We start from the raw sequence: 24,156 nt of genomic DNA, 5'->3' as shown, positions 1-24,156 counted from the left end.
AAAACTAATTTTACTGCTTTGAAATGGCTTGAACCAGTAGCATCACTGCAGTGGCATTTTCCATTTACAGAGTAACTCCAGTGATTTTTCAACGCCTACAAATTGCAATGGAATTCGTTTTGCATGTCTTTTGGTCATGTGCACAAAATGATGCAACAGAGCTGTGCAGTTTCTCTGCAAATAATTTGGGAGATTGGCATGTGCTTTCCTGATCTGTCTTTGAAAGGATGACTCGTAATGGCCACCTTGGGCTTGCCGCCATAATGACATCAGCATGGGAGCAGCAGCACTGGTGCTTAAATTTTCTGAAGCTCTCTTTAAACAAAATGTGCTGAAAATAAAGATAATTATTCTGCGTGCACTGTGCAGGACTCTCATTGCCATGAGGGACCAAGTTCAACTTAACTAATTCTGTAGAAATCTCTGCAGCAACATGACCTTTCAGTGGAAATATTTTTGTTATAGTGTTTCTGCCAGAAATTTTGTTACACAAAAGATGTTTAGAGTTAATTGTAATTGAACCTACAGGTTGTTTTTTTTATAAGCTATACAGATTTTTGTATAGAAGCTATGAGTGTAGGGAACGAGGTGTTTTAGAGCGCAGCTATTAGGTGCTCATTGCTGCGTTGATCGTTGGCTACCTCTGTGTAACCGAGCGAACGAGCACAGAAAAGGGTGAAAGAGCGAACGTGGAACACAGCAGGGGATGAAAGACAGTGATAGCAAAGCACGCGAGGAGGGTGCAACGGAACCATGAGGCGGAAAACGGAGAAGGAGGGTGTGGCAAAAGCATAGTGCCATGCAAGACAGTGTTCTGCAGCGATGATTGCTACGATATGGCACCAGACTAGCGCGCATTGTCAGTTTACTGATGACATCGTCAATACAGCTTACGGCGAGTGCGTCCACCAATACCATATATGGAAACAAAGCACTGCTTGAGCGGAGGTCTGTCGGTGGCAGCTGCTGTGAATTGCGCCCACACATCACCCATGCACTGCCTCTCACAATCTCCCTATTAGCAAGGCAGTCGCGCCACACTTCACTCCATTTGCAACGTGCCGCACGAGACAGATTGTCCTCACTGGCCAATATATTCTGAAATGAAGAAGCGTATAAAGTTGCTCTCAAATTTCGCATTAGGAAGTATCATAATCATTGGTGAATTTTTGTAGAGTGGTTCCTATGTGAGGCAGACACTTTGCTGCTAATAATGTGAGTTTCAGAAGAATCATTGTTTAAAGATAGTTAACCTTTTTAATTAACCTTGGGGGAAATTGCTTATATGGAAAATGTAGGCACTCACCTGTTAAGGCACCCATTTCTAAAAATGTTGCCTCCAAATTTGCCTTAACAGTCGACTTTTGTTAATTTGACCCTGAGCATACAGAGGATGGTGATCGAACTATCTGGTGGGTCTAAAAAATTGCACATAATTCAAGATATTCGTGATCAAATTCCAATGCTCAATCTAAACAGTATTGAAACTGAGCATGCTGGGAGTGCAAAAAGGCTGCCTTGCTATCATATTGGACCAAAACGCCATGTGACAAAAAGTGCGCAATGCCACATGGCAAACCAAGTGCAAAAAAAAAGTGGGATGAAATTTGATACGATGTTTCTGTCAACCACGACAGATATTGATATGGCACGTTTTGCTTGGCAAGCATATGCCGCAACGGGCCATTTTCTGCAGCATGCCATCATTCAAGAGAGAGAGAGAAAACATTTTTTTGGACCATCGAGGTCGTCGATCTTGAGGTCGAGCGGGTGGTGTCCTCATTCCAGGGCTCCACTGGCCCTGGCTGCTCGACGTACTTGCTGGACGAGTGCTTCTTGTTCCGCCAGGGTATCGCCCAGCTGTACTTCTCACCGCTCAAATGATGTGCTAGGCGTCTAAGGGTTGAGGTTTGCCCCTACACCCCCAGGAGATGTGAAAGAGTGTAGGGCATGTGTCACTGCACCAGGAGCAGATGCCGCGATATGTGTGTGGGTACATTTTGCTGTATATGTGTAGGTTTGGTAATGTGTTGGTCTGAAGAGGCAGTAGCTCTCAGACTTATTCAGGCCATCATTCAAACTTCGTCGCATGCTTGATCACAGGGCTTTTCTGTCAGTCACATCAGCACACCATGCTTGGTTTCGATATTGTATGGATTTAGTGTTGAAATTCTTATGAATATCTCGAATTAGATGCGATTTTCAAGATTAAAAAAATTTACTGTGCATTAAAATGTGACTGCCTCCAAATTTGACTTTTGTTAATTTTACCCTGAGCATACAGAGGATGGTGATCGAACTATCTGGTGGGTCGAATTAAACAAGATGCAGAAAAAAAACGTCGCACGCCGCCGATTCATTTCACACCGCAATTCTAACATGCCCACAAACCAAATGTACACCCGCTTTGTGTGTGTCCAACGTAGAAAACTAATGTAGATATAACATTAAAGCTCCTAAGCAAAGTAGAAGTCTAACGCGCACCTGATTTTCTAGCAAGGAAAAATGTGTAAGGGTTTAATGTGTTGCACAGTGGCCGCCGGTTTCCGAAAATCAGCTTAGCTGCGCGGAACTTTAAAGTCAGCTTCGCCGCCATACAGCCATATTCTGCGACAAAGCCTATGAACGGCACTGACACGATTTTTAGCCCAATTTTCTTGGGGAAAAAAAGGCATGCGTTAGAGTCAGGCAAATACTGTAATCAGACATTGTGAGCAACCATTATTTCTTGCAAATCTTCCTAGGGCCTGTCGAAAACAAGCATTTTCAAGGGGAGATTTTTTATGTGTGTTCAATGCATTTGCTGTCCCCCGGGCTCTGCCGAGACATGCTGCCAGGTCAAGTTCGAATTATCTGGCTAAGGCCAATTTTAGCATCGAAATAACGAAAGTTTGGGCCCATAGAAATGCTAGACGTTGGCCGGGACCTTAGGTCGGGATCAAATTAACCAAAAAATCTGATTAACGGAAGTGTACTGTATGTGATTGCCTCCAAAGCTAAAATAAAGAAGTTAACCAACTTTTTGTTCATTGGTATTCTGAAGCTCAATCACTAGTGGCAAAATATGTCCAGCTCGCCTTGAAACTCCTCTGTAAAAATGCTACATTCACTACACTTCTAGCCTTTCTATAATAAATCTCTATAGTCTAAAAAAACAAAATGCACTGTCCACTGTCTCAAGATATTTTCAATAGCATTCCTCTTTGTATGTGCCAGTTTTGATGTTGTGTGTTCTACCTATTTATTTCTGCATCTTTATGCCAATTGAATTACCTTTTGCTTGACATGATATACAAAAAAATTTGAAACCACTGCTTCCCTGCCATAAAGAAAATCGCCAGAGTCGCTATTTAGTAAAAGCTTGATGAATTAATTGACATTCGCCAAAGGCACATTAACACTCAATGGGATCTGGACAGCAACAAAGTGCTTCAAACACTGGAGAAATGTTTGGTGCTGATGGCCAATAAATGAAATGACAGATGCCAGTCTGAAATCTTTTTTAACCTCTGCATCTACATTTCATGAAATGAACTGTTTTCATGTTAAAAGTGGGCTGCTTTCATTTATTCTGGTACTCTTTCCCAACCCTTACGTACTCTTTCTGCAGTCTCATGAAAAGGTCAGTTTCACCCGAAAGTTGAAGCATCGATTGCAATGGCAAGTTAGTGGACAGCTGTATGGAGTAAGGATACTTGTATCGGCTGTATAAGCTCTGAAACATTCGCAGCATGGCGTCAGCGCACACAGGCAAACATGAACACATCACACTTGATGAGCGTGAACACTCGCTGTCAAAACGCTGGTGTGAGGAAGCGTATCAGCAGAAGCGAGCGAAGTGACCTTTGTGCTGTCTATTGCTTCAGTACAAATTGAGCAGCGAGAACACAGCCTGCCGAGAGGTATGAGCCATTGGCGCATCTACACTCTGCAGATCTCTTTCAAAATAGGGCATGCGCGACCGCAGAATAAGAAGTTGCTGCCAGAGTACAACGCCGCCTCCCCCTTCCCCCGGGACCATGTGCACAACAGAAGACAGTGAACTGCCTTTCTTCTGTCCTCTCTTGCGTACGCTAGATTGAGCTGTGATCATCATCTCCCGTTGGATTGAGTAATATGCCACCTCCCCCGCAGGCCTTCCTAGCGACAAAAGACGTCACATTTCTTCCCCACTTTCCTTCCTTGCGCACGCCAGATTGAGCCCCCAATCATTGGCTCTTCTTGCGCGCTTTCACTCACACATAAAGCATACTGTGATGGTGTTATCGCCCTTAGACTTTATATGGAACATCAAGGTGGCGGCGACGGCAAAAATTCGCCTGGAGTGTCCATATCAATGTTATCGCAATAAAAGATGGGGACAGGGTTCCACTGCAATATCAGCATAAATTAAAGAATTAACAAAATGAAAATGAGTGTCTTGTTGCATTTTCATATTCGCCTGCATTTGTAAAATTTAGGTTCTGAAAAAGTATGTTGGTACAGCACCATGCTTAGAAACCGTCCACGGAGTGACTGCACATTGCACTTCCATATAATTATGTAAACCGGCGTTCCACTCAATTTTGTCTTGTTCGTGTTTAAATTTTTGCTGATGGTACATACAATATAACCCGTTCAGGATGAACTTTGTTAAGGTATATGTATAGTATTAAGAGATGTTGATTGCATATTTTTTTGGAAGGTACGGGGCCATTGTACAATGATGTTGTGATGTTGGTGTAATTTTATATTGCATCGTTTACTGTTGTATTTCTTGCTCATTGTTAAAGGTTTTTTTTCCTCTTGTATCTCCACTGTAGCTGTTTCTCAGTATGAAAACAGTTCAGTTGTGTTGTATTTTCTACATGTCATGTAATTTTTTCTCAGGTGGTGAAGCAAAGCAAGCCTTTAGAAAAGCATGTGTGCAACCAAGCCAAAACATCTGCCGCACCAAGTCACTGTGAGGCCACTTTGGAGGAGCCGGAGCGACACTGCAGGGTTGCTGAAGCACGTGCCCGACTAGAGGCCATGACGCAGCAGAAGGAACGGGAATTGACACCAGAGTTTCAAAGCTTCAAAATTGTCACTCTGCAGTCATCGGTTTCTAACAATGCTGGTCTTGGACAGAGCCCTTTGTGTACTACTGGCAGCATAAGTAGCATCACACATGCACAATGCTCAACTATGGTACCATCTACAGTAAAACGTGTGGAGACCTCAGAGTCTGACACATCAGAGGAGTGTGAGTACAAGCCTCGTGTTGACAGTGTTTCAGAGAATAGCTCTGACTTATCAACTTCAAGTGAGAGCCCCATAACAGTGCAGCCTGCAACCTTAAACTCAGCCAATGAAGTTGAAGGGATGGATGAGTCTGGTTTAGGAGAAAGCTGGGAACAAACACTAGAAGAGGCTGAAGGTGCAGCGGGAAAAATGCCCAACACTCCCTGTGATGTGGCTGCATATGACATGCATCATGCCCAGGTAAAGGCACTAGAGGAAGAAATAGTAAGAGAAAAGGCTCTGATGATGGAAAACACAGTAGAGAGCAGAGAAGAATTCAGTAATCATCATTTTGAAGGATTAAAAAATGATGCTTCTCCTGAAAAAGAGCATGTTATGGGTGCCCTGAAGAAAGAAGTATCGAAAAACCGTCTGTACCCTGAACTGCCACCCATGGACTGGAACAATGTTCCAACGTAAGTACCTTGTCTATGCACTTTTTTGCATTGTTGTCTTGAACTCAATTACCTAGTTGAAATTGGGATGCTTGTTTCCGCAAGCCATGAACAGCTGTGTCAGTATGAAAATGTAAACTACCACAGAAGAATTGAAACGAACTTGACTTGGAGGGGCCCTGTCATGAACAATACTGTCATGAACATATGAGCCAATTATTCTTGTACATGCAACTGGGAGTCCACAATTTCAGTTAACAGGCTGCCTGCCTCCTCATTCAACTTTTCAAAAACCTTGCCGCTTTAAAATCAAAATGAAAATCTTTCCAAGAATGGAACAGTGGTGAATACTGTTCTGGATTGGTGTAGCACCCAGCCTGTAATGTAGTAGGAAAAACAAAAAGAAGAGGAAGGCTGTGAGGACATGAAAGCAATAGCATTTGATTAACTTTTTGTTAGAAAAGATTTGTGTAAATGCATTTTAATTCCAAATGCATATCATGCCTTTCATAAAAGGTGTTGCAAGGCCCCCTTAATTTTATAATAGAAAAAATTTAAACAAACCAGTCAATTTTTGCTGCATACAAAGCAGATAACTTGTAACAATTCAGAAGTCATGACCTTTGAAATTCCTGAATTGCTAGTAACGTCAAAAAGAACACCACCTTATCAGTGTCTTATGCTGTCATTTTCTGTCTGTTTTTCCACTGGTCTCCTCTAGCCTCTGTTTACATGAAATACCACTAGTCTCTGTGTTTACGTGAAATAGAAAAAAGTAGCTTAACTTCAGTGCCACAGCAATAGTGCAAAAGGGTTGGTAGGTATCTTACCGTGCATTTCAATTTCTAAGCATCTAATGTGAACTGGCATGCATTGGATATGACAGACTTGAAATATTTTGCTCAGGTGGTTTGACAATGTAAGTAGTGTCTAATTTTAATCCAACCACTATCCCCTGTATCTAAAACCAAGCAGTTAGATTTGCTTGTCAATGGAAAAAAAATTGTCATAATGAACAATGTTGTAAAGCTTCATCTCTTCAATACTCTATGGCTTGCTTGAACAGCTTACATAGGGGGAATGCATTATTACAGCTTTCTGCTTTCAAGTTTTTAACAATATAAGTTTGCTTAGCTGCTGCTATATCAACCACAGTGCTGGCAACATTACCACAAAAGGGAAGTTTCACCATGGTCATGGCAATGTTTATGCAAGACAGTGCCTCTCTGTAATTTTGGGATTTGTTGCTGCAGTGGAATGTGTGCAATGATTGTTCTCAAACTGAGCAGCAAAAGCATGCTACTATTCCCCAGTGAAAATACCAATACAGATTTGTATTAGTCAGAATAGTTTTTGTATTTCATGTATAAGATATTAGTTGGATAAGAGTTCATATTTGTCTTGTACAATTGTTTATTAGTTTCTTGTAAGTCAGTGAGAAATTTACATTGCATACATATTTGCGTCTAGGTAATTTCTATTACCTGCACACTGGTTTCAAAGTTATTTGTATTTCAGTGTGTACAGTGCAATAGGGCTTGCTGATAAGCTAGCGTAAATAAATATTACACTCACTTTCAGTGTATTAGAACTATTACAAATAAAGCTTTCCGGTCTTGTAAACTGTGCACTACTAGACTAAGGCCATCCACATGTGTGTCAGAATTTGTATTGAAATTCAGAGTCAATGCCAATTCATTTTTATGGGGCTTGTTGTGGTCAGTTGGTCCTGATTGGAAGTCACTGGCTTAGTAATACCTTGAAACTATAAAATAGTTAATGCTATAATTGTAATTTGAATCCTCAAATAATAGATCTTTGTAGCTTGGTTTGATCAGCAAAGAGCATAATTCAGCTTTTTTGTTAAGGTAACAATCTACCATAATGTTTTTCTATTTGTCCTAAACCACTGGCACAACTTGGTGACCCAAATTTTTCTTCCTTACATAGCATGTGAGATAGAACGTACTGAACTAGTGGATGAATTATTGATGTGAATTGCCCGGGTGTGTTCATGCTTGAGTAAACTTGAACTGAGGAAAAAATTTGTGTTATAAGACCCAGTGAGCATTGCAAGCATCAAAGGTTTTGTGTTGTCAAGCCAATAAGTTGAATTGTTAAAAATCTAAGTGGTAATCTCAACAGTTGTTTCTGACTGGGCTATTGATTGTCAAAAAGCAAATAGGCCATTGGTACTCCTTATAACAACTTATATGACGAATAGGCTATTAGAAGAAGCCAACAAACACTGACACCAAGGACAGCATAGGGAAAATTGCTTATGCTTAATAAATGAAATAAACAATAAATTAATGGAAATGAAAGTGGATGAAAACACAACTTGCCGCAGGTGGGGAACGATCCCGCAACCTTCGCATTACGCATGCGATGCTCCTCCAATTGAGCTACCGTGGCGCCGCTTCCCCATCCACTTTCTTGGGTATCTTATGTTTCATAGTAGAACCCTGGGTGCGTTAGCCAACGCCACCACTCGCAAACCTTGGCGGCGAATGCGGAACATCCTTTCTGCCGCAGGCATCACGAGAATGTGAACTTTTTTGGGGTGAAGGCAACCAGTATAAACCCACACCATTTCTTTATTTCATTTATTAAGCACAAGTGATTTCCCCTATGCTCTCCTTGGTGGTAGTGTTTGTTGGCCTCTAATGATATGACTAATAAAGATCGGGCCCCTCGGTTAACCCCCTTTCTTCTAGTTTATTACATAACGAGGGTCTCGAATCCGGCAACATTGATGCCGTCAGGTAGCATGTGTGGGTTTATACCGGTTGCCTTCACCCACAAAAAGGTCACGTTCACGTGACGCCTGCGGCAGAAAGGATGTTCCACATTCGCCGCCAAGGTTTGTGAGTGGTGGCGCTGGCTGACGCACCCAGGGTTCTACTAGGAAACATAAAATACCCAAGAAAGTGGATGGGGAAGCGGTGCCGCGGTAGCTCAATTGGTAGAGCATCGCAAGTGTAATGCGAAGGTTGCGGGATCGTTCCCCACCTGCAGCAAGTTGCTTTTTCATCCACTTTCATTTCCATTAATTTATCGTTTCTTTATTTCATTTATTAAGCGCAAGCCTTCCACTGTGGCGTCTCTCATGGCCTCCTTTGTTGCTTTGGGATTAGCACCATCAGTTAATCACTTTTGCAGAATTTGTGCCCTAAGGGTTCACCTGTCTACATTTTTGTATGGCATTTGATGCCATTACATTAGAATGATTGTCAAACTGTTGTGCTGACCTTTGCAGTGCTGGGATGGAAAGTGAACGTGTTGTACAATGTTTTCATTGGGCATACTTCATTCATATTTATGGAAGTAGCATAATGTTTCATTGCCATACAGGCCATTAAAAAGAATTCTGTCATTTTTCCTAATTTTCACAAGTGCATAGTTATCAGTTCTGCTGCTGTTTGTTTGATTGCTGAGTAAAGATAGCCCTGCAAAGTTGAGTACTTAGTGTAAGCCAGCTGTGTTAGATAGCATTGTCCTTGTTGCAGGGTTACCCCTCCACCTAAGCCAAGTAGGGCTCCTCTGCCCCCAGAGGAAGATCAGCTGCTAGTGCACACGCAGAGTGTTTACAGACGCAAAGTGTGCACTCCAATACGACAAGCAGGGCAGCCTGCAAAACCATGTCAGATGCAGTTTCCATCTCCAGCACAATCAACCAACCAGTTGGACATACAAGCTCAAATAAAAGTGAGTGTGGTAGTTCCCTGACTTGCAAGCCTTGATAACAGAGCTGATGTGTATTATTTGTTGTCACTCCTTCAAATCGTCGGGGCACTAGTCAGGTGTAATACATTTTGATATTGCACAACTCTTGAGCAAGTTTGATATATCATGTTATTTCAGACAGATTTTTACAGAGGTTGGCATACTCATGAGTACACTCAATCATACTCACGCTCATTTTGCAGTAGTGAGTGTAAATGACAAAGGGTGCAAGTAAACATGAGGGAGCGCCAGCATGTGTGAGTGGACGCCAGTATGAGTGTGAGTGAGTGCAGGTGTGTGTGAGTTGACATAAACATGAATGCAAGTGAATGCCAGTAAAACTGAGTAGGTGTACTTACGTGAGTGGGTATTCGTGAACGCCACATTTGTGAGTGCTCGCCGCGGTGGCTTAGCGGCTGTAATGTTGTGCTGCTAAGCACGAGGTCATTGAGGTCATGGGATAAAATCCTGGCCGCGGCGGCCGCATTTCGGTGGGAGTGATATGCAAAAATGGCCTTCCTCTGTGCATTAGGGGCATTTTAAACATGTGGTCAAAGTTAATCCGGAGTCCCCCACTATGGCATGCTTCATAATCAAATCATGGTTTTGGTACATTAAACCCCAGAATCCAATCCAATCCAATCCTACTTGTGAGTGAGGTTGTCATGGGGGCGATCTCCTCTCCAATGCAAAGAACATTGCGGCCCCACTCATGGTGCACCTCTACCTCATTCCAGATCATGTTAACTGTGACTGCTGAGGGGGGATCAGCGCTAAAAGTTCCAACACAGATAAAGATGGGACGGGCACATGCATCAAACTTGTCGCCATTGTTGCTCCCCACCAGGCCTTCATCTCGTCGAAGAGCTTCTCATTCCTGGTACTTGACCAAATCGTCGACTACGCCGTGCGAAAGAAAAGCATTTTGAAAATGATGTCACTTGTCTAGCAAGGGGCATAGCCAGGAGGGGAGGGAGGGGCTTATGGGGCTTCAGCCCCCCCCCCCCCCCCCCTCCCCAGAATTTTTTTGTGCTGTCATGCACTGCCGGCCAAAACAACCCCCGGCACCGGAAATCATTCTGTATTTTGTCTAGAATGTCTTTTTCACCCTCGAAAAAATATTTCAGCATGAACATTTCGAACTCTGGCTGGATTTTGCAGCAACACCCATGCACCAGGAGTCCCTTAACGCAAGGAGCCCCATCCGAGCACAAAGTTTCAAGGCTGTTTTGATGGCTAGCAGGCTCTTCGCGGCATCTCGTGCAGGCCGCAGAATCTACGAAGCGCATGAATTTCAATTCCGAAACTTTATGGGTGTAAAGTTCTCATAAACTTTTGATGCGAAAGGTGTATTGACATTTCCAAAGTCACGATTTAGATTTTCAATTCCGGAACTTTGTGGGTTTAATCTTGTTATAGTCATTTGACGCCAAAGGTCCATTAACTTTTCTAAAGTCCTACATCGTGGACCATACAATGAGATAAGCCAAATAAGCACACTATCAGACAAGTTGACAAAGCACGCAGCGAGGTTCGATGAAATGAAATGTCGTGGTCGTTCATTTGTGCCGTCGTGTCACAGAAGAGAATATCAACATTTTTTTCACCTGTGCCAAAGCATCCAAAGACACTAAAGGCAGCAAAGGTAACTACATTCTTATTTATTTTTCGACTTTGACTTTTATTCGCTAGGACACATTGAGCCTCTTCAATTTTCTTGTTCTCGCTACCCGTGGGCTGCAGGAGCCAGCCAGAGTGCATGCGTTTTTCTCGTGTTGCCCCGTCCACCGCGTGGCGCACTTCGGTGCACGTTCGGTTTTCTCTGGTCGAGTGGATTTTCGCCTGGCAGAGTTTTGGATGCTTTCTGGCTAGCAGACGGGCGTGGCTGAGCTGACAATGCTGGCTCAGTTTTGTGTTCAAGAGAAAAAAGCGAAAAGAAAGCGCGCCGCCTTCCATCGCGCGCGATACATCGGGGGGAGTGAAAGGAACGCCTTAAGATTTTGTGATCTGTGAATCTGTGATTGCCCAACATATTTATTTGCCTTGTTTGCTGCATTATATGCAGTGACTTTTTCTTAGACACGTAGATTTATTGGAGACTTACACATATATTTAAATATCTTGTTGCGAGGTTTTGTGTATTGGGGGCGAGCTCCACCACTGGGAAAGCTGGCGCCACCGTCAGTGTGACGTGACATGAGGGATCACGTGGACACAGCGGCCACGTCGGCTGCTTCGGAAGCGCCGAAGTGAGTTGAAAATGAAAGTTTGAAGTTTCCCGCCTTGGTGTCTGCTTGACAACATTTGAAATCACTATAACAGCTAGTGGCTGCCTTTGGAGGCATGCAGCATGGTAGGCTACTGCTCGGTGCCGCAGTGCCGGACGTACGCGACGGAGCCCGGTGTCAGCCTTATTCACACGTAGCCGCAGCGAAAGGAGCTGCGTGAAGCTTGGCTGGAGAAGCTTAGAACCGGCGGACAGCCATTGGCTACAACTCGAGTATGCAGCAAGCACAGACGCCAGGAAGATTTCTGCTACGGCGCCGGGACTGCGCGATGTTTGGTGAGTAGCAGAAAACGCTCACCGAGACGCTCGCCTGCGCCCGCTGCCCGGCTAACGTCATGACGGTTTGGTCTATGAACTTGGTGATGCTAGATACTGGCAAGTTCACTGGAACGGAAAGGGAGTGGTAAGACTCACATTAAAAAAAGGCATGGCATATAATCATGTTTGTGTTATGAATTAATGCACTGTATTACGAAAAAGAAGCAGCGCGAAATCACCCGCTTGTGCATACAGTGCGACACAACTTTAGAAGTAATATTGAAACGTCCAAGAATTTAGAAGGAAAAAAATAAATATTGAATCATCGTGACGGCACATCACAGTCGCCGTAGGCGTCGAATTCCCTTGTTAAAAGGAATTGTTTTTGAAGAGCTCTGATAACATCCACGCAACAATGGTTGCTTGTAGATGGTCCAATGCACATATTCTGCGGCCTAAAGCTCACAGGACACTGTGAAAAAGCTCTCGGTAAAAGCGAAATATTGTGCATGGACATGCATGCAGACGCGCAGTCGGTCACCGCAAACCCGTGCGATCACTGCTTGCATTGAGGCTTCATTCTATTATGCGCCACTAGGTTATACAGACTGCCCACTATAAGAACATATTTCACATAGTTTGCGCTCAGCAATTGCCGACCTTCGGGGCTCCATCGGGGCGACCGCACGACTCCATCGGGGCGACCGCACGTAGTGGCTTTCACTGTGCGTATTCGGTAAACAGATGGCATCTGTAATTGATTCTATGCTTTCAGTCTGCCCAAGATTATTATTTTGACAGTAATAAAGTTCCCTCGTTTTGAGAGTACTTGCAGAAATGTACAGGAGGACTGCCGCATGGTGTTTTTATTAAGCGCCATAAGCCAAACCTATGAGTAGTGCTTTGTGTGATCCCTCATACTATGCAAGGGAGGTGCTTCCAACAGATGGCGACTCCGTAAGTCCTCGCCCCCAATATGTGCAGTGAACTTTGTTTCCAGTGACACTTCTTTTCCTTTATCAAGCTGTATCTTTGCATTTGTATATTTCATTGTATCTTTGCATTTCTAATGTACGAGGGCAAGTCAAATGAAAGTGAGCCAACCCACCCCGCTCAATAACGGTTCGATTCATTATCTGCGAGGCATGCGCGCAGCACACAGGCATCTCTCATTTAGAAAAGTGACCTGCAGGTGTGAGGATACATGTTCTTTAATGCTCTCATACACTGGATTGAACATGGTTGCATGACATAATGGACGCTCCAAAAGTTGAACAGCGTGGTGTAGCGAGGTTTTTGACAGCTGAAGGTGTTTCCTAAAAAGAAATTAGTCGCCGTATGGCTGCCGTGTACATTGAAGATTGCATTTAATTGGCCGCTGTGAAGCGTTAGAGCAAACGCTTCAAAGAAGGACGTGAAAGTGGCAAAGACGATCCAAGACCGGGCCAAAGCCACCGTGCTGCAAAACGTACATCCTCGTTGTTAAAGTATTTTTGTCCTGGGAATTTGTCTTTGCGTGGTGTACAACCTATATATATATACAAACGCTTGACTTCAATCAACCAAGAGAACAGGCTGGCTTCAGGAACAGATATTCTACAATGGATCACATCCATGTCATCAATCAAGTAATCGAGAAATCTGCAGGGTACAATCAACCTCTCCATATGGGTTCATAAGAGTAGCTTGTTGGGCTAGTTGGTACATAATTACACTAGGATAAAATCGAGAGGCAGACAGACAAAGCAAGCCTCCTGTCGCTTTGTCTATGTTTGCCTCTCGATTTTTTCTGTTTCAAGTTTGCTGGCATTCTCCTAGTATAACACTCTATATGGCTTTGATAGATTATGAAAATGCATTTGATTTAGTAGAGATACCAGCAGCGATAGAGGCGTTACATAATCAAGGAGCATAGGAGGCATATGTGAATATCTTATAAATACCTACAAAGATTCCACAGCTACCTTGGTTCTGCACAAGAAAAGTAGAAAGTTATCTATCGAGAAGGGGGTCAGGCAAGGAGACACAACCTCTCCAATGGTATTCGCTGCATGCTTGGAAAAAGTATTCAAGTTATTAAACTGGGAAGGCTTAGGAGTGAGGATCAACGATGAAGATCTCAGAAACATTGCGGACGAATTACAACATATGATTGAGGACTTTAACAGAGAAAGTATAAGAGTGGAGTTGAAGATTAATATGCAGAAGACAAAGATAATGTCCAATAGACTGGCAAGGAAACAAGCGTTCAGGATCGCCAGTCAGCCTCTAGAGTCTGTACAAGAGTATGTTTATCTTAGTCAAATCTCACTCTGATCATGAGAAGAAAATTTACAGAAGAATAGAAATGGGTTGAAGTGCATACGGCAGGCATTGCCAGATCCTGACTGGGAGCTTACCACTACCATTGAAAAGAAAGGTGTACAATCACTGCATTCTATCGGTGCTAACATATGGGGCAGAAACTTGGAGCTTGACAAGGAAGCTCGAGAACAAGTTAAGGACTGCGCAAAGAGCGATGGAACCAAAAATGTTAGGTGTAATGTTAAGAAACGGGAAGAGAGCAGTGTGAATCAGGGAGCAAACGCGGATAGCAGATATTCTAATTGACATTAAGAGAAAAAAATGGAACTGGGCAGGCTATGCAATGTGTAGGATGTATACCCGATGTACCATTAGAGCTACAGAATGGGTGCCAAGAGAAGGGAAGTGCAGCCGAGGACGGCAGAAAACTAGGTGGGGTGATGAAATTGGGAAATTTGCAGGCTCAAAGTTGGAATTGGTTGGCGCTGGGCAGTGGTAATTGGAGATCGGAGGGAAAGGCCTTCGTCCTGGCATTGGACATAAAAATAGGCTGATGATGATAGAGAGAGAGGTGAAGGAGTTGGAGGTTGGTAGTTGTTGGCAGAGAACCCCCCTTGAAATAAATTTTTAGCTACGCCACAGACTGTGAGAGCCTGCTGCTATCGTTGTAAACAAGTTCAAAGCTGGAGGAATCACTTAAGTGCCTTTTTTTTTTTTCCGGGAAAATTCTGTGCCCATCTTTTACAGGGTTCGTACACCTTGAAATCCTTTAAAACCCTTGAAAACTCTTAAATTGGAAAAAAAAAAGACTCAAGGGTCCTTTAAACTCCTTTAAAATAAATGCGCACCCTGAATTCCTTGAAAACGGGTTGGGGGTGACTTTTGAACATTCACAGTAACTAATTTCGCATTGCGCCTATGCCATGGACACTTTCTATTGGGAAATTATCCTAGATAATTTTCTTTCGAGAGTGTCACTGAGCAATGTAATGTGTCATGTCCACAGCAACAAAGGTCAAGTGTGTTTAAATTACCATTGCATGGTGTAGCTAGACAAAACCTGAACCAAACGACCAGGCTCTCCAACTACTTTTGTTGTTTTGCTAGTTCACACCGCTGCGATCATGGCTCCATTTTTGAGCCTGAGGATCTAAAAATGCCTGGCGGAAAGTAAGTTCCACCAATTTGGACCTAATGTGACGAGCTGAAGCAGGAGACTGCCAACCATCATGCTAGAAGCTGATTGACATCCTTACAATTGGAAAGTCAACTCTGAAAAGCTAATTGAAGAGCTTGAAGTGTGTGTCCTACTTGGCAACTGCTTAGCTGCAAGAAATTGCAGCTGAAAAGGAGATTTCACTATTTTCCAATGTATGTGTATGAATAAGGTTTGTTTCTTCCTCCTTGAAATTCAGCCTTTGTCATCCTTGAAATTCGCTAATTCTTCTTGTATTTTAGTCGAATGTTCTGTATGAACCCAGCTTTTAGCAATTATTTAACATCAAAATGCTCCAAGTTCTTAAAATTTATTCTTTCTTAAGATGAATATGTTTGATTGAAACAATGCCTTTTCTTTCTAGTATTTTTTCCCGCTTACAACCATACTGGCTTCCTTTAGCCTTTTGGCAGTTTATTTACATTAAAAGGTTATCCTTCTTGGTACATTGGGCAATATTTGCAGTTAGCACGTTGTGATATGGTCCCTGTTTGAATATTTTATCCAAGTACTTCAGGGCTAAACAGATATAGTGGAGCTGAGGTACTGGTCATGCAACTCGGTGCTCTTCTTAAAATTATTATTTAAAAAAATTGGCGGCATAAAAAAGTCTTTTGGGGGGGCGGGGGGGGGGGCCTGTTTCGCATGTGTGGTGTCCAAGTGCCCTGTTTTGCATTCACATCTGAGTACATCATGAATATAGCTACGCTTCACTATAACACTTGTCTCTGCAGCATCAGTGGTCTAGTGCTTGTGTCATTACCAGTCTGCCGTTGTCTTGCAGGCTCTGTCCAGGGAAGCAGAAGGTCAGTCAGTGGTGATGGCTCAGGCAAGCCGAGCTTTGGATGTGTGTCACTCCACAATGCAGTTTCTTGGCTCTGCTGAACAAGTGGAAGGAGAACGCCTGCTTTTGCTTGCAAGTAAGTCTATTAGGTTAAAATGTGTACTTGTGTGAACACTATTGTCTCTGCCCTTTGTGCATGTTTAAAGTTAATGTCATTATTGTCCTCTGAAATTAACTTTTGATTGCGGATTTTGGAACTATTAGCGGAGCGCAGGCAGGCTTGCCTAGCAGAAGTCGAACGACTCAAGACACGTGGTGGCTGTGGAGATGATGAAGTGGTCCAAGAGAGGGCCTGTCTGACCCTGAGTCAACTGCAGCTGCCGCTCAAGCGAGAGTTTCTGGCTGCTCAACTCGAAGGAATTCTTGGTAGGTACATTTTCATTTGCTGTTAATGCAACTTACCTCAGTGTGGTATGTTTGGCTTGTGCTAAAAATCATCTGGTAGCCTTGATGCCATGGAAATCACATCACATAGCATACGAGGGCTTATTGGAAAGGTACCAACCTGCCGTGGTGTCACAATGGCTATAGTGTTGTGCTGCTAAGCTTGAGGCTACAGAGTCAAATCCCGGCAATGGCGGCCACATTTCATTGGGGGGAAAATGCAAAAGCACTCATGTACCATGCATTGGGTGCACTTTAAAGAAACTCAGGTCGTCAAAATTTATCCATAGTCCCCCACTACGGCGTGCCTCATAATCATATTGTGGTTTTGACATGCAAAACCCCAAAATAATTTTTTTAAAACAATTGGCCAAGTACCGGCTTTTTTGTTTGCATAATACATAACGCTTGTGATTGAAAGAATATTCCGCATCTGCCACCATGACCGTGAGCGGCATCGGCCAACACACCCAGAGCTAGATCTAGTACATACCGTAAATACCCATGTATAACACAGACCCAAATATAGTGCGAGGTGATATTATCGAAGAGCAAAAATTGAAAAAAAAAAATAGTGGATCCCACGCACTGTGATAATCAATGTAAGCGAAGCTTTCTGTGCTGTTTGCTTTGGTTGACGAGAATTAGCTATGATGTTGACGGCAAATGTTTAATTTCTTCAAGATTTATTCCAACACAAGAGTGGTGAGTTGATGTTAAATGTTACCTTGCATGTACCACTGCTGTTTGTCTCTGTAGTACACAGAACACACAATGAGATGTGTTTGCTTGAGGTGGTGTTGTGCGCCATTATTCATAACCTACGAGAAGGTTAGAATTGTCATTGCCTCACATGTCACATCAAATTGCGGCAAAAGTGTTAAACTTTAATAGAGTTATGGGGCTGTACATGCCAAAAACACAATTGGGTTGTGAGGTATGCCATAGGGACGCACTCTGGATTAGTTTTGACACCATGGTGTTCTGTAACGTGTCCCTAAATCTAAGTGCACAAGATTTTTTAAATTTCGCCCCTGTTGAAATGCGGCTGCTACAGTCGGAATCAAACCCGTGACCTCAAGCAATGCCATAACCACAAAGCTACCATGGCGGGCACAGAAGGGTTGATACGACGTGTGACCACATCTGTAGTGTCGCCTAGACCCTACGGTGTGCTTTAATGCAGCTTTGCTTTTGCACGCTCTGCGTAAGTTTCCCACTTCACAAATTTGCATGGTGTTTATTTTTCAGAAATAGCAGAAACATACCGTACTTTAAATTTATCCTGTTTGCCCGCAACCGCAGTCGTGTTTCCTTGCCTTCTCTCGTCACCTTCTCCCAGTCTCCCCCACCCGCTCCCCCTTGTATGGGAACTGCGAGCAAAAATTCGCAAGGCTTTTATAGACTTGTTTTGCAACTGCATTGGTTCTACCCAGTCTCTGCCTCCTCTCCTCCCTCCTCTCTACCATTCTCTGGACTTGCACATTAGTAGAAAGGTAAGCACAGCAATTTTTGCAATGCTTTTGCGCGGAGGTCACAAATAATTACTGCTGTTTGGAGCCTAATATGGCGATGCGCAGGAAGCTCCAGAGGGCATTGTGCACATTCAACACGGTGCAAATGTCCAAACAACTTTTTCGCGTTGTCTTTCCTCTATGACTCAGTCCTGTCATGTGTACACATGCTCTGAACCACCCCCCGACGCGGTGTAACAGACAGCAGCAGTAGAAAAGTCGAAGGAAGAGGCAAAGAAAGCTTTGCTTTAAACGTTTTATTTGGCCTATAACATGAGTGCAAAAAACTTAAAACGAAAGTGAATTACAATGCGAATGAAAGACGTTGGACTAGAGAGATGACATGAGCGCTGAAAGTACTCAATGAAAGATTTTGTTTGATGATGATCCAGCCACTTAGTCGCCGCACCAAATCAGGAAAGCGCCACCTCAACTTCAGGGAACTCTCAGTTCTTTGGCTCCCGGAAATTGCTCATGCTGCTGTACGGAAAAAAGAGCAGCTTTTTGTTTTCGCCAACCACGAACGCTGCCCTCGTTAACACAAAGCTGTCAGCCTGTGGCACAGTTGCCAGTATTTCCCAGGATAACTAGAAAATATGCTGCGGTAGGTGCTCAGGACTCTACTAGCATGCATGACAAGAATGTATCAAGCTATCAATAACATAGGTACATGGGATATACAATGTACAGGGTACTCTTAATAAAGGGAACACCTAATTAGTATACCAGCACTGATTACAGCTCAATTCTAGTATATGAAGGTCTGGGAGATATATTTTAATCAATAGAATTTCTATTGAATAGATGTGTTTCCTCACCTCTGAAACTAATGAATTAGTGATGTTCTGTTGCACTGAATACCAATGAGCATCTCAAATTAATAGTGGACCTGTGTTTTGCGGCAACCTTTTATTTATTAGTGGGCTCGGCGAAAACGCAGGAAGCGGAGCGTTAACCATGCGTCCCGTATTATTGTTCCAGATGGCTTTGCTGCCTATCGTCACTGCTTCCTGGACATCGCAGAATGATACCTGCGCTGCGCGTGCTCGTGGAGCAAGCGGAAACTTCGCCCATTTGGCAATCAGTTGGACGTCAGGCATCCTACAAGATACCGGCAGCGCATGCGTCACATCGGCCAGTCCCGAACCTATAAAGGAGCAGCTCCAACACGGATTCCTCAGTGGGCTCGGCGAAAACGCAGGAAGCGGAGCGTTAACCATGCGTCCCGTATTATTGTTCCAGATGGCTTTGCTGCCTATCGTCACTGCTTCCTGGACATCGCAGAATGATACCTGCGCTGCGCGTGCTCGTGGAGCAAGCGGAAACTTCGCCCATTTGGCAATCAGTTGGACGTCAGGCATCCTACAAGATACCGGCAGCGCATGCGTCACATCGGCCAGTCCCGAACCTATAAAGGAGCAGCTCCAACACGGATTCCTCAGTGGGCTCGGCGAAAACGCAGGAAGCGGAGCGTTAACCATGCGTCCCGTATTATTGTTCCAGATGGCTTTGCTGCCTATCGTCACTGCTTCCTGGACATCGCAGAATGATACCTGCGCTGCGCGTGCTCGTGGAGCAAGCGGAAACTTCGCCCATTTGGCAATCAGTTGGACGTCAGGCATCCTACAAGATACCGGCAGCGCATGCGTCACATCGGCCAGTCCCGAACCTATAAAGGAGCAGCTCCAACACGGATTCCTCAGTGGGCTCGGCGAAAACGCAGGAAGCGGAGCGTTAACCATGCGTCCCGTATTATTGTTCCAGATGGCTTTGCTGCCTATCGTCACTGCTTCCTGGACATCGCAGAATGATACCTGCGCTGCGCGTGCTCGTGGAGCAAGCGGAAACTTCGCCCATTTGGCAATCAGTTGGACGTCAGGCATCCTACAAGATACCGGCAGCGCATGCGTCACATCGGCCAGTCCCGAACCTATAAAGGAGCAGCTCCAACACGGATTCCTCAGTGGGCTCGGCGAAAACGCAGGAAGCGGAGCGTTAACCATGCGTCCCGTATTATTGTTCCAGGTTAGTTGTGTTCACTCATACCGCAGCGATGAAAGAGGCGTTGTTGTTGTGCCGTGCCCACGGACTTTGATTGCATTAGCCTACGAGTGTTATCATGTGTGCAAATTGTTACTTTGTGGCGATGTAGAATTGAATCCGGGTCCTTCCAATGCTGATATGCTCCAGACGTTGATACAAGGCCAAAAGGCTATTAGGGATGATCTGGCAGAGCTTAAAAAGCGGTTGGAAGACGCCGAAAAAACCGTCAATGCATTCTCGACCCGAATGGCCCACCTTGAAACAAATGTCAGTGAAATAGCACATAAAGTAGACAATTGCGAAATCCTTAGCAATTCTGTTGAAAAACTTCAACAAACACTCGTATTGCAACAGGCTAAACTTGTAGAACTGGAAGATCGGAGTCGGAGATCTAATCTTGTGGTTTTCGGCATAGATGACCGAACAAATGAAACTGAGGCTGATCTGCGACAGAAAGTAATCAAGGATGTGTTCGAGGACAGACTTGGTGTAAAGTGTTTGTCTATTGCTCGAATACATCGCCTGGGAAAACATCCTGGAAAGCGACCTGTAATCCTGTTTTTTCAAAATTATATGGAAAAACAAGAAGTGCTACGCAACTGCAAAAAGCTTAAGGGAACGCAGATTTCCGTGCAAAATGACTTCTCTGTCGAAACATTAAGAAAACGAAAACTGTTGTGGCAAAGTGCTAAAGCTGATAAAGAACAAGGAAAGAAGGTCGCACTAGTGAACGATAAACTTCGCATCGATTCCCAATTCTACGCATGGGATGACGTTTCGAACACACGTGTTGTTGTCCGATCCGGGAAAGATCCTACACCAAGAGCGTAGCTTTCACAGTCTACTCTTAAGAATCTTCGTGTGCTCTCTTTTAACGCCAGAAGCATTGTGAACAAAGTGGAAAAACTAGAAATATTGCTTTTGACTTACGACCCTCATGTGGTTGCTATCACTGAGACGTGGTTGCATGATGGCGTACACGATGATGAAGTTATTCCGCCCGGCTATCAGATACACAGGCGTGATCGAGGCACACGTGGCGGAGGAGTTGCTGTCATTTCTAAACTCGGTATTGATGTATGTCTGACAAACCAGATTAATGATCACGAAAGCCTGTTTCTGAACATCACTGTTAATGCTGTTACATTTATGCTTTGTGTTGTTTATAAAGCCCCTGAAATGTCAGAATCATTTCTCGAACAACTTTACGATCATCTTCTTCTAAAACACCCACGACACGTGATTATTACAGGAGATTTCAACCTTCCAGCTATTAAATGGGATAAATTAGTTTACGGGCAATCTAAATCGAGTGATGTTATTTTAGACACAATGCTAGCTCTGAACCTTGATCAGATTGTCTGTGAACCTACGCGCAACAGTGCTGTCTTGGACTTATTCTTTGTAAGTGATATGTTTTTAAATGGTGTTATTAGTACTGAACCTGGCATGTCGGATCACAGCTTATTGTTTTTTTCTTGGTCTTATCGAAGGTCCGCAGAGCATTCGAGTACTCATTCAGTGTGTATTAAGGACTTTGACCGCGCTGATGATACATCTATCACAGATTACTTAGACACTGCACTAAACCACACTACACATGATGATGTTAATGCCTTATGGGCACAATTTAAAAAGGCAGTCATATTCTCAATTGAACAATATGTCCCATTCCGGAAGGTACGTAAGAACCGTAAAAACCCATGGATCTCTAGGGAGATTATTCATATTAAACGTAGACTCAAGCGACTTAGAAAGCGTAGAGACGTAATACCTGAGAACTTCAATGAACTGAAAAGAAATTTGGCAACTAAAGTAAATGAAGCGCGGACATATTACTATCACGTCACTCTCCCTGCATTCATTAGAGATGATCCTGCTCAATTTTGGAGATTTCTGGGTCAAAGCAATGAAACGGTAAATAAAATTAAACTGAACGGGAAATTCGAAACTGACGGCTTTATAATATCGCAGGCTTTTAATGTATATTTTCAGAGCGTTTTCTCTCCATCAAGTGCTTACGTACCCCAACCCGCTATGCTTGATGATAGGGACATTCCTATCGTCACAAGGGAAGGTGTCTTAATTATGTTAAGGAACTTGAGCACCAGGAAGAGTATAGGACCAGATCAAATCCCAAATACATTTTTACAACGCTATTCTATACAGATAAGCGATTTCTTGGCGAAGGTCTTTAATGCATCCTTGCGTAGTTGCGAACTTCCGGATGACTGGAAAATTGCACGCGTAATCCCCATCTTTAAAAAAGGTGATAGGTCAATCATTTCTAATTATAGGCCGATCTCTTTAACCTCTGTCTGTTGCAAGTTACTAGAGCATATTGTGGCTCACAATATTCAGGGCTTTTTAGCAGATAATAACGTCTTATCTCCTTGCCAACACGGCTTTCGGAAGGGAATGTCCACGACGACACAATTGGTAACAACTATTCACGACTTTTTAGCAGCTCTAGATCGTTCTGGGCAAATTGATATACTTCTGTTGGATTTTTCTAAAGCATTTGATAAGGTTCCGCACTGTAAATTACTTCGAAAATTAAATAACCTAGGATTGCCGCTATATCTTATCAAATGGGTTGAGGCATATTTAACTAATAGACAGCAGTTTGTTGAAATCAAATCTAGTGTATCTAGGATGCTCAGCGTCACATCCGGTGTTCCCCAGGGGAGTGTTTTGGGGCCATTATTATTTCTTATATATGTAAATGACTTAGTTCAAGTAATCCCTGACTCAGTGTCTATTAAACTTTTTGCGGACGATTGTATAGTGTTTAAAGAAATAACCTGCCATGAAGATCATATGCTACTACAGCGAACGCTCTACCACATTGAATGCTGGTGCGCAGAATGGGACATGGAACTAAACGTTAACAAAACAGTGTTATTAAATTTAACGCGGAAAACTAATCCTAGCATGTTCACTTACACTATCCATGGTTCTCACATTCAAGCAGTAACTCAATATAAGTATTTAGGAATTACTCTTTCTAGTGATATGACATGGGGAGCGCACATCTCTGTAGTTTGCGCAACAGCTTTTCGCAAACTATGTTTTTTAAAAAGGAAGCTTACAAAGGCAACGGTGAATGTTAAACTTCAAGCATACAATGCCCTTGTCAGACCTAAATTGGAGTATGCATCCGTTGTATGGGATCCACACACAAAAAACGATATACACTGCTTAGAACGCCTGCAAAGGAAAGCTATCAGATTTATATTTAATAAATATAAAAGGCTGGATTCTCCAACTAAGCTCATGATTGCGCATAACATTCCCACCCTGGCTGCACGCAGAAAAATCAGTCGACTAAAATTCTTGCATAATATTTTGTCTGGAAAAATAAATATATCGGTACCCCCATATTTAAAGTCCACCGCAAGAAGACCAACACGTAACACTCACAAACACTCCCTACAACCAATTTTTGCCAAAACAGAGGCTTTTAAGCAGAGTTTTTTCCCACGCACAGTTTCGGATTGGAACAGTCTACCTGAGTTTGTTTGTCAGGCTGAAAATTTTGACGAAGCCCTTGAACTCCACTTGTCTTAAATATCAACGTAGCCAAACTGTTATTTCTGGTGCAAGTACTGTTGTAAATTATTGATGTGCTGTTCTTTTACGTGTGTGTATGATAAATACCGTCCCAGTGAAACCGATGTATTATATTGTCGTGCAAATGTTGTTGGAAATTATTTCTGTGCTGTCCTTTTCGCATTTCATTGTAATTCCACTCCTGCTTGGGCCACATTGGCCTGCAGTATTGTGAAATAAATAAATAAATAAAATTACATAGAAAGTTTTGCTTTCCAGTTTTTCTCCAAAATACAGAAGGGCTAGCCTAACTTTACGGCAGGTTGGTTATGGTAAGGCCAATCTGCGTGACAGACAAAAGGACCACTCAT

General features: G+C 43.3%; 1 protein-coding gene across 2 annotated transcripts in view; it reads left to right on the top strand.

Annotated features, from left to right (window-relative positions):
• The window catches only part of LOC126547442 (uncharacterized), an 86,399-nt gene that overhangs the window by 25,028 nt on the left and 37,215 nt on the right, over positions 1-24,156 (top strand). For both annotated transcript variants that reach the window (XM_050195446.3, XM_050195444.3), the window contains exons 8-11: positions 4,870-5,678; positions 9,167-9,365; positions 16,233-16,368; positions 16,497-16,658. In XM_050195446.3, the coding sequence (XP_050051403.2) occupies positions 4,870-5,678; positions 9,167-9,365; positions 16,233-16,368; positions 16,497-16,658 (1,306 nt within the window). The remainder of the gene's footprint in view (positions 1-4,869; positions 5,679-9,166; positions 9,366-16,232; positions 16,369-16,496; positions 16,659-24,156) is intronic.

Source organism: Dermacentor andersoni, chromosome 1 (genome assembly GCF_023375885.2).
Source record: "Dermacentor andersoni chromosome 1, qqDerAnde1_hic_scaffold, whole genome shotgun sequence".
NCBI classification, from domain to species: Eukaryota; Metazoa; Arthropoda; class Arachnida; order Ixodida; family Ixodidae; genus Dermacentor; species Dermacentor andersoni.
Note: the sequence above shows the minus strand (reverse complement) of the source record. Positions and strands in the feature narration are given on the sequence as shown.